The sequence below is a fragment of the Trichomycterus rosablanca genome, chromosome 8 (genome assembly GCF_030014385.1).
Source record: "Trichomycterus rosablanca isolate fTriRos1 chromosome 8, fTriRos1.hap1, whole genome shotgun sequence".
NCBI lineage: Eukaryota > Metazoa > Chordata > Actinopteri > Siluriformes > Trichomycteridae > Trichomycterus > Trichomycterus rosablanca.
Genome location: NC_085995.1, coordinates 4,807,111 through 4,818,871, shown reverse-complemented (window position 1 = coordinate 4,818,871; position 11,761 = coordinate 4,807,111). Strand labels below are relative to the sequence as shown.

General features: G+C 35.2%; 1 protein-coding gene across 2 annotated transcripts; it reads right to left on the bottom strand.

Annotated features, from left to right (window-relative positions):
- Positions 1-5,360: 5,360 nt before the first annotated feature.
- On the bottom strand, positions 5,361-11,096 carry msnb (moesin b). Of its 2 annotated transcripts, XM_062999735.1 has the most exons (12): positions 11,019-11,096; positions 10,574-10,669; positions 10,042-10,316; positions 9,852-9,935; positions 8,926-9,072; positions 8,749-8,845; positions 7,644-7,807; positions 6,892-7,022; positions 6,628-6,788; positions 6,443-6,535; positions 5,615-5,845; positions 5,361-5,525 (listed from the first exon to the last, which is right to left on the bottom strand). In XM_062999735.1, exons 1-12 carry the CDS (start codon positions 11,079-11,081, stop codon positions 5,361-5,363), a joined length of 1,707 nt encoding a protein of 568 aa, XP_062855805.1. In that variant the 5' UTR covers positions 11,082-11,096. The 2 variants fall into 2 exon arrangements, with proteins under 2 accessions (XP_062855805.1, XP_062855804.1); XM_062999734.1 differs by lacking the exons at positions 10,042-10,316; positions 10,574-10,669 and having other exon boundaries at positions 11,019-11,077.
- Positions 11,097-11,761: the final 665 nt, after the last annotated feature.

Genomic DNA, 11,761 nt, shown 5'->3' with positions numbered 1-11,761 from the left:
GTTTGGAACCAGGATAAAGCGCCTTGATTTAGAAACTGTTGGAAAACAGGGGTCACTGTCCACAGTCAAGCAAGCTTCACATCACCATGGGCTTGAAAGATGCATGACAAAAAAGCTGAAGTTGCTTTGAAATGTCTTATTATTTCATCACATTTTATTCAGCAGAAAAGAGCAGCAGCTCTGAATCAGTGCAGCAAAGTGGAATCATGACATACATCAGCGTACTGAAACTTTTTAGATGATGTATGTGCCGTAATGCACTCATCCAAATAGACCATTTTTCTTTTTTCTCTTTTCACCATTAATTTTAATTTTTGGACACAGTAAAAGAGGATACGCTGCTTCTATTTCTCATTTACTGTCATTCTGTAGAGTTTATGAGAAGCACAATCCAAAATACTCTCTGAAATACTGGTGTGGTGTTTTGGGGATAGGCGGGGTGATAAATGAACGTGAGGACAAATGCACACATTCTGGACAGCAGCTACATAATAGAGGGCTTTTTTTTTTTATCATGAATGCCCCTGTATAGTTGGTATCTGCTCCGGTTCTGTTTGCAGCAGGCAAGCTGGAGCAGCTGGAGGATCTGATGAAGGTTTCAGGTTGCATTACCACTTCCAGCCCATTACAGAATTACACTGCACCTCTTTATGTTCTTCCTTAAAAGCTCTCGTGTTGAAATACTCAGGGGAAAAGCACCGGGGCCCCATAAAACTGCACTGTGATGAGGGCCTGTCTGTTAAAATATTAATAAGGAGTTAATTGCGTGTTAATGGAGCTTCAGTGCCATTAGCGGGAGTGTTTTCGGCTGTTCCTTTACGAAGAAGAAGGAAATAATCGTGAAGAAAGCTTTTATTGATGTGAGATGGTGTTGCGCTTTGAAAGCTGCACCACTTTTGCCACAATGAAGCTTTTTTTTTACTGCAGAAGATTAAAGGAAGATTACAATGCCATTATATATTAAATATTAATTACACTTAAATTGTACTGATTCATTTATACACTTACTTTATCTACGTATCTACTACACTCAAGCTAAATTTAAATAATTGGTGAAACACATTGTAAGTACTTTTGGTGCTTGTGCACACAAAGCAAACAAAAAGAATAGAAAAAAGCAGAAAACGCTAACAAAAAAATTGTCTTTAGAGTATAAAACCTTGTATTTATTTCAGCCATTAAAACTCAGGATTTGAATACTTTAATACATTCTAATACATTCTAATAATAGAATTCTAATAGTGTATTGTAATAGTATATATTTTAATTTTAAATCATTTATGTAATATTCTTATGTTACATTCTCTTTAAAAAACACTTACATATGATCCCTGTTTTGTACAACAAATTCAATAAGTTCAATAAATATTAACCAACTGTGTTAATTCTGATTGCATTTTATCCACCAACTAAATGATGTACAAGCAATAGCCAGGAACTGAACATTGGAGGGGGTAAATCCAAGGAGGGGGGTTTGTCCTTCCATTCTAAAACTTTTCTGCCACATCAACAACAGATGGAAACTCTGGAAACTGACGGATCCTAACATTACGCAAAGCTACGCAAGTTGATAATTTATAATATTTTACATCTTTTTCTTTGGTGGTGGGGGGGGGGGGGGCATTTTGAGCATATTTCAATATTGTGATTATGACTTTGTAACAGTACAATGTATAATAATACTGTATAATCCTGCCTTTCTGTCTAAACGTGTGCAAATTATGTAATGAACATGACTATGGTTAGTATATTACAAATATAGAATTATTATAAAAATTAGTACATTTGATTTGATGTACAGTAAATTCTGTTACAATACATTAATGCATATAGTTATGTATAATATGTAACTATACATGTATACATTAATCACATTTGAAAAGGTCCATCCTATTGTGATTTGCAATAGAAACTTTGTTTTATTTTTATTTTTAATCTGCAAACTCAAGTAAGGTTAAGTTTTGATTACAAGTTTATTGCATTGATTGTAAAATTGTACTGTACATTAAAACATTAACTGCTTTTATTAGTATTTTAGTTTACGGTCAAACAAAGTTACAGCTATAACTACAAGATAAAGATTTTCTAGCTCAAATTCCATTTTAGTTCCATTTTAGTTTTCTTCTGTATAACAAACTTACTTTACTGTGTTTATAATTATAATGGGTGGCATTGTTCACCCCAAGTATTCATCCCACAAGCTAAAATAACAATAATTTATGTTATAATTAATGTTCCAGATCAACAAACTAAAATTTGTAACTAAATAAAAAGCTGTGGGAAGATTTTTAAGCAATGTAGTATTACGCAATGTGCAGGGAAAATGTATCCACTCATTCATTCATCTTCATTTAGTTCATTGCTCTCATCGGGTTGATGGTGGGTTCAGAGTCTATTCTGTAAACACCGAGCAAGAGTTGAGAATACAGTCAGTACAATGTACCAATCTATCTCTCTCTCTCTTTCATTCATTCACTCACTCACTCACTCACTCACTCACTCACTCACTCACTCACTCACTCACACCTTGGGTTAATTACGTCTTTAATGAAGTGTATTAATGTCATTACTGATTAGGGTCTGGATATTACCACTGATAAAGTGATTCTCTAAATAAAAGAAATTGTGAATAATGATACATGCATAAGTGTTTTAATGATAAGATTTATTAAGTAAGATTAGCTATATAACATGAACTTGTTCATTCAATTCTTGAGTTACTTTAGCTAGAGTGCAATTAAACCAAATAATAAAATATTACAAAATAAAATAAAATAAAAAAGTTATTATTAATGTCAAGATTTCTGAATATTAATAAACATGTCATTTAGAAAATCTCTTCTCTAAAAAGCTCTTCTATAAAATTAGTTCAATAGTCTATCTGACCAAGATGAAGACAACAAACACCTTTACTGAAACACTAAACACTATACACTGTATATACAGCTAGTTTGATAGTTGGGGCCACAGCGTGAGGGACTGACCGAGCACCCCTGTTGCCGAGAGGGTAAAAGCCCTGCTCAAAGGCCTTAAAGTGGCTGCTCGGCAGAACCAGGATTCAAAACATTAACTTTTTAAACAGAGCTCTAGCCACTGAGCTACCACTGCCTTAAAGTACGATCGTTCTTGTAAAATTATAAATACTAAATAAATCTGCATATTTTGACAAAATGTATTAATAGACTTTTTACATTTGGTGTTTAGTTTGTTTGATCTTAAAGAGAAATTATGTTTTTTCATATTAGAGTAAAGATTTTAGCAGTTAGTGCTGTTATTTAAAGAATTCAATTTATGATAAAATGTCTTGATTTTAGTACTTTAGATGCAGCATTCTGTACTTACTGCTTACTTATTTTTTATTGTTTTAACTTGTATATTACATTTTATTTATCCCTAGATTTATCTTTTCTATAAAGCACCTAGATATTATGTTTATATGCTAAAAAAAGACAATAATTATTATTATAATTATTGTTATTATTAAAAACAACTATTGGCTAACTGCACTGTAGAGATTTGTCCTCTCCAGTGACTTTGACAATGCTTGTAGAGATCAGCTTCCTCTGCTTCTAAAGAGACCTGTTCGAACCTGAGGTTTAGCATTTCTATTAGCCTCAGTGGGTATTGACTGCTGTTAATGTTGTATGTAATTTCACCCTGCAATCCTGGTAAACAACACATTTATATTTACCACATTCTGTTCAGTGTAGTTTAGGTTTGTTGCTACATGACCATGTACTTACTGAGGATATGGGCTGGGTGCTCACGTTCCTGTACATTAGAGCTTGATGAAATATTTACATGCCATGTATTATTTACTGCACATGTTCAGAGGGGTTGTATAGTGAGTGTACTCAAAGTAGTAGAAAAGTTTGTTTAGAGCGAGGCCAAAGAATATCCATTTGGTTTCATGGACTTTAATTTGAGAAGTTTTATTGGTAACACAATGATTTTTTTTGTAATTCACAAAATCAGTGCAAATAATGTAAACATTAGTTAATAGTTTTAAAATGTTCAGTTTATTATGACACATACAATGATTGAGAAAAACAGTAATGGTTCTTTAGGGAAACAACAATGGTTGTTCTATGAAATCAGCCTAATAAAACATTTATCAGGATTCAAATTATTCTATACAAAATTGAAAAGTTATAAAATTTCAACATTTTTAAATTGTTTCCTGAACCTCAATAATTTATGTTAAAAAATTTAACATTTTTGATATTTTAATTGACAGTAGGCTTAAGGATTAATGAAATAAGCAAACTAATTAGCTAACCATCTTATTAAATAACGTGTACATTTGTAGCTGCAGTGGTTGCATTGCTGTTTACTACACATTTTGTGGTTTGGGACACAGCCCAGGTGAACTCTAGGCACTTATTTGTCATATTGCTAGGTACAGTCTATCATAGACATATAACCATGAGCTTTCTTGACATTCTATTTAAAAAAAACATGGGAATTAAAGTACTGATAACACACACACACACACACACACACACACACACACACACACCGTTTTGCAGCTACAACAGCAAAAGGATGTGGATTTAAATCATTAAAATATGGGATCTTAGATAGTTGCCTAAAATTGGCTTTTGGAAAGTTTTTATTTATTTATTTGTTTTTAACAAATGTAGAGAAAAACAAAAAACCAACGACTTTATTTTTTTAATCTACTGAATAGGGTGATTTGATTTATGATATTGTTAGTGTGCCACTGAGTTGAACAGTGGTCAAAAGTTAGTCTTCAGGATGGCAAAAGCCATGTGATACAGCAGGATTACAAGCCACTGCCATCTTGTGGTTTGGTGAGTAGTTTACTTTCATACAGGTGCAGCAGGCCAGCAGCTTTGTTCTTGCACTGGGTTGGAAAGCAACTTTTTGGACCCTTGGTCTGTCCCAACATTTTCTGATTTGAGGTTGTATTTATATGAATTGACAACTTAATTTGATTTATATAAAAACAACGATGTTTTAATATTTATTATCCTGACTTATTAATTGTAATAATTGTTTTAAGTATAAATATTAATATTATTATTATTAATAATAATATTTTACCTCAGTTTAGTTTTGGCACAGCAGTCTATTATGCTAGCCCACCACTGCTGAATTCAAATTTCAGCAGTGCTAACAGCCAGCCTGTGTCTACACAGGCCTAAGCAAGGGTTGGTTGGTGCCCTGTTCTGAGTTTTCCTGCCTTGCTCCCAGTGTTTTTTTAGTTAACCGAACCCACCGAAACCACTGACCAGGATAAAGCAGTTGATAAAAATGAAATGAATAAATGAGTGATTGATTCTTTAGGTTATAATTGCTACCTAAAACATAAACAAGAAATAGTCATTTGAAAATAATCACATGGATTCAAACTCGTCGATGCGTTGTTTGGTGTTTCCTTGTCGGATTTGGCGTAAGGTTTTGTATTTGTCTCTTCCCAAGCGGACGTTCTCAGCATGAATTAGATCGTTTGCTGTTTTCATACTCTCATCACAAGCACCGGCTAACTCCCAGCTCAAAGCCTGAAAAACATGAAATATATAAATCAATAAAAGAGATTCCCTAAAACTATTAAATAAAGTGTCTGATGACGTTTAGTTTTGATCCTCACCAGCAATTGTTTCTGCAAGCGAACATTCTTCTCAGTTTCTGTAACTCGTTGTTCCTCACTGCGATCCTGACAGGTCTCTGTAGATGTTAGCTCTGCACTAGCTTCAGCGCTGCTCTCATCGTTCTCGTCGTGATCAGTTTCCATCTGAGAAGGAGCCTGAATATGAACGTTCATTAATTTGCTCTTTAACTCCTTCTTTGTCTTCTCCAGATCCACCTTCACTATGATCGCCTGCTCAGAGAGACACAAACATGGGCTGATTAATGCTGCTAGCATGCTTCGTTAACTATCAGATCATTGTTACAAGTAATGTAACTGCAGGCAGTGCACAGGGTGCAACCAACCGTTTAATTTTTTAAGTGTGTGTTGCAGTATAATTCATGAGGGACACTGGTAGACTAGTGGGTAGAGCTTTGGGCTATCAACTGAAAGGTTGAGAGTTCGAATCCCAGCTCCCTTACAGTGGCTGACCCTGCGCTCTGACCCCAGCCTCCAAACAAGCTGGGATATGCGAAGAAAGAATTTCGTTGCACTGTACGTCCGTAGGTGGCTCGGTGGGTAGCACTGTCACCTCACAGCAAGAAGGTCCTGGGTTCTATCCCTAGGTGGGATGGTCTGGGTCCTTTCTGTGCGGAGTTTGTATGTTATATATGTTTGTGCAGAGTTTGTATATTTGTATGTTCTCCCCGTTCATGGCTCTATTTTTGTTACTTAGTAAAGGCAGTTAGTTTTTATGGGGGTGTTTATACTGCAGCACCTCCTACTTTCTGAAATCTGTAACTGCAGCTTCTCAATCCCTGTTTAAATGCTGTAGAAAATCGCTCTCACCCTTTTCTGCCACTTTCTAGCTTCATCTTCCTTCTTCTTCTTGGCGTCCTCCAGCAGGGAGATCTTAGAGGTGAGCAGAGCCAATTCTGTTACCTTTAAATAACATTAAAAATCTGATTAAACTGGTGAGAACATTTTTGTAACGACACCCCAGACAGAACACTGTTGTTGGTTTGATGATGTACCAGGTTCTCCTGATTTTTTATCTGGTTTCCAGAATGTTGGAGCAGAGCAGCTTTAGCTTCTTCTGCCATCCTGCGATCTCTGTCCAGTCTCTCAGCTTCATCCTGAGCCAGTTTCCTCTCTTTCTCCAGCTCTAACACCCGCTTGGTCTGCTCCTCCAGCTCTGTGTTTATACGGCCAATATGAACACATCAACAAAGAACAAAGCAGTGTCACTTTTCATTTATGAGCTCATTTTTTAGGGGTTTGTGTTGTAATTCTCTGACCCTCTTGAGCTCTTTTGGCCTGATCTTCGATCTGTCTCAGTCTCTCCATCAGCTCCACCGTCTGTTTGGCAATCTTCTCTGTTTCCCTCTCAGCATTCTCTCGCTTCTTCTTTTCATTTTCCAACATTGTTCTGGACTCGCATCAGCAGAAATAAAATAGAAATGCACTGATTTTTTTTTAAGAAATCATTGTGATGTGTAAATTGTAGCAGATATAAACCATTTAAATGATGTTTTAGAAAGAATAAATGGGGAAAGAGTACTCACACATACTACTAAAAAGCAATTTCAATTCAATTCAACTTTATTGTTATTATACAATATAGGGTTGTACAGTCTAATGAAACACTGTCAGGCTACATCTCCAGTGCAGGCAATGAAAGACAATGGTGCAAAGACTATTTCATTTCATCCGCCAAACAATAAAAAAATATGTTTTTTGGCCGATGCAAAACTTCTGCCAGGTCCCTGTCAATGGCATTTTGCAAGCAATCATGAGAATAAATCATCATTAAACATATGTTTTTGATATACTTATAGAATCAAGAGCAGAAAAAAGAAAGAAAAAAGTGAACCCAAAATCCATTAAAGTATTTTGACTGTGAATTAATTCAAATAATGCTCATTGTGATTTTTGCCCTAAAATTGTTAAATACATTCAGGATCATAATAACTGAAAGAATTTCAGTTTTGGAAGGCACTTTTTCTAACACAAGATGAAGTAAATGCTGACGTGCAGGGGTTCCTCTTACCTTTCCTGTTGCCTCTTGTTCTTCTCAACTCGAGCTTGTACCTTCATCTGCTGCACCTCGATGGTGTCGGGGTTTCGGCGGCGCATGTACAGATCGTGGTTCCCCATACACAGTGCCAGGATTCGTTTATTGATCCTTAAACGAGGAGCATAGAACACAAAGTCCTGCAGATAGGGGAGAAAGTGGAAACATTTAGGAGCAACGACAGTTCAGCTGAGAAGTGGCACAAGCTCACTGGGCAAGCTGTAGCCTAGTGGTTAAGGTACAAGACTAGTAATCAGAAGGTTGCTGGTTCAAGCCCCACTACTGCCAGGTTGCTGCTGTTGGGCCCTTAAGCATTGCCCTTAACCCTCAATTGCTCAGACTGTATACTGTAACTGTAATGTAAGTCGCTTTGGATAAAGGCGTCTGCTAATGCCGAAAATGTAAAAGCATTTAAAATAGTTATCTATAGTTATATAATAGTTAATCATCTAGCCACTTACTACTGAGTTCCAAACTGAGGCTAAAAAAATTTGAAGGCGAAAAAAATGCTGTTCATTAGGTGCTTCATCTATTGGGTTTCTACAAAAATGAATGCAAAAAGGACTCCTCACTGGTTCATCTGAAAGTCTAAGGGGTGGGTGTAGTGGATGCTAGAAGAACACTAGTGGCACTAATGTATAGTCCTGCTGTAAAGTGTGGTGGAGGAAGTAAGTAAAGAAAATCTTAATGCTAGAGTGTATAGTAACATTTAAAGACCAATGTGGTGGTAATCTTTGGAAAGGTTCAACTTGGTGATGCCATCATCTACAAAATTATTATTTTTTAATGGTTTGGTGTCAAAATGTGCAAAAAAATGGTTGTGTGATCTTTTTCAGTTTGGGGTGTGGCCTTATAGTGTGGTGTGGCTTACTAATGCTCTTGTGGCAAATGAAAGTCAATCTTTGCAGTGATGTTTCAAAGTCTATTGGACTCAGTCAAATAAGTAAAAGCTGGTGTAGCAGCTATGCAACACATATAAAGTACCTAAGTTTGGAATGAAATATCTTAGGATTATTTGTCCACAGCTTTTTGCCATATATCTACATGAGTTTGTTTAGGTTTACTTACAGCATGTACATACCTGAGACTTTTTATCAATTGGTTTAATAACAAATTTCTTGTCATTGAAGGAAATATTTCTGATCTCGCTCCATGGGAATCCGATCTTCGGTGTTAATCTGTTTAAAACAAACAATTATTAAATCACATTTAAAAAACTAATAAAAAAAATGTAAGCCATAGCTTCTGATGTGTGTACTTGTCTGATCGTTCATAAATATTCAATCCAAGAGCATCGACTCCCAGCCACAACTCAGATCCTTTTTTATTCTTGATGCTAAAATAATTCACTCCATACATGTCCAGATCCTGAGCAATCTTTAGATATTCCACCATCGCATCCTCTCTGTAAAATAATTTCCATAATATATACACACACATGAATCTACAAAGCTGCACTACAGATTTCTCATGTATTTGTTCTATTTAAAAAGAAAATCGGATTTAGCAAATCAATGCGAGTAATAGGGTGGCACGGTGGAGCACTGGGTAGCGCTGTCACCTCTAGCTGTCCCAGCCGAGCAACCATGTTCCTTTCTAAGTAGAGTTTGCATGTCCAAGTGGGAATTTTTTTCAGGTGCTTTGGTTTCCTTTCACAAGTCTAAAAACATGCAGTCAGGCCAATTGGAGCTACTAAAAGTTACCCTAATATTTAGTGTGTGGGTGCGCCCTGTTACAATATTATGATGCCCCCACATCCATAGTTTACTGTACGTTTGGTGATCTTGGAAATCCTTCTTTCTCCAAACATGACCACCGAACTGATTACCTAAGAGTTTCATTCATCTGAAATTTGCTACTAATTTTTTAAATGCTTGTGTCTAAAGTTGAAATCTGTTAGCATCTCTGTGCTTTTAGTATGGACTGCAGGATCAGTGATTTGAGATGGTGCAGTTTCTTATTCGTTGTTAACAGAGTAATCTAAACTGAATTTTTGGGACACCCAAATATCTGAAAGGGAGGGATGATACAGCTGAGTATAATGTAGTGGTAGCTCAGAGCTCAAGAAGCCATACTAGTATTTGAAAGGTCACTGGTTTAAGCCCCTGCTTTAATGTCTGTTGAATACTGTAAATAAGCTCCACATTCTGTTCTACTGGACTGTATTAATATATTTTTATGTACCTGAGTAACCCCCTGTGTTGTTGGTGCCACTGCTGGATTCTTTCCTCCCACTGCTCTTTAGCCATCATGTGCTGCTCCAACACTCTAATAACAATATTAAAAAGTCATAAACATACACATCTAGACTCAAACCTTTTAACCATGTCAGTGCTGTTTATATTATACTACTGAAGTTTTAAAGTTCCAGCACCTCTTTGGCAGCAGTTTATCATGACTCAGGTATCCCTGTACATGCACATCCTTGTTGTAATCTCCGTATTTAGTTTGCACGGCGTAAGATGCCAGCAGGACGGCGGTTTCAGGGGAGCAGTAGATATCATCGTTTAGGATGGCCTCCTTTACCTGCAGGAAAAAGAGGTTCTGTGTGGTCTCCTGAATCAGTTCCTCAGCCATGTCCTCTGGGTAGAACTTTGCCCGGAATTTGATAAGCAAAGGGTTGTCCTTCCTCACATCCTGTGCCGTCACCTGATAGTCATAGATTTTACAGTTTGGAATTTGGGAATATTCATATCATGCTTTAAGCTACTTAAAGATTTCAGATTTCTAAACATATGATATAACCATTTTACATGTTAAAAGTATAACTAAAGTAATAACTATGCAGAATTTGTTTTCTTTCTTTGTAATTTGATTTTATGAAAATAAATTTGTAATTTAATTTTATGAAAATGAAATGAATAAAGTTTAAACGATTCAAAAATGTAATAATTGTCAGTACTGACCCGTTTGTTGAGTTTAAGCCATGTGGAAAATCCTTTACTGTCCTGGTACTTTAGTCCAAAAAACCAGATCTCCCTCAGTCCGATTGTTTTTACCACCTGCATACCAAAATAAAATATCTACAGTAACATGATTAAACAATCATTTTTGTGTTAACTTTATGTTTTATAATTTCTAGTCAGATTACTTTTATGTTAAAAGCAAATTTGGCAGTTGAAGCTTGTAAGTGGTTGCTTACCTAGAATACTAGCTTGTTAACCAGTATATTGTTGTTTTTGTTTTTTTATATAAATATTTCTGCTGGTCAACCAGCTTATGGTCAATCTAACTGGTGTATGCTATTTATTATTATGACTGTTGAGCTATTTTGTTTATAACCAACTAATAACCCATATTAAAATCCCATAGTAACCTTTCCCTGGTCAGTGCCTATATATTGTTACATACCTGGTCAAAGAGTTGTTTTCCGGTTGTACTGGGGAGGATTGCAAATTCCAGTTCAGCATCCATAGTTGTAACTCTTACATTTATCTGTGGTGCAAAATGAGGTAGTTTAAAACTGAAGTATTTTGGGGTATAAAGACCTCCATAATAAGAATTGTACATACGTTTTATTATAATATGCTGTATGCCTGCCTGCTTTTTTAGCAAGTAAATACAAAAAACGTCCAGTAGTTCCTTATATATTCCTCATATATTAACATCAACTCCAACTCTCTATTTTAGCTTTCTTTTTTAGGATGACTGGCAATTTCTTAAAGAATTCACAATATTTTAAGTTATTTGGGTTTAATAAAGAAATCATTGCTTTGACTGTGATATAAAATAATATTTTTATAAATCAGAAAAGAGGAAAGCCTTTAGGTCAGAAGCTGAATATTAAAAAAGCATTTTTACATACATACCTGTACACTGATTTCATCTTAAGTGCTTGTGTTAAATGTATAAGTTTTGTTATATTGGAAAGATTGTACCTTTCAGATTAAATTAACAATATAGAGAAATAAATTATATTAATAATTCATGCAATTAATATTATCTACACAAGAAATATGTTTAATTATTTATTATTGTTACTTAACAAGTATTAGATTAACTTAACTGTATTTATGAACTATGTTGCTTTTTTCACTTATTTTAAAAATGTATTAAATAAAAAAAAACTTATTTTATAAATCTTATAAATCAGG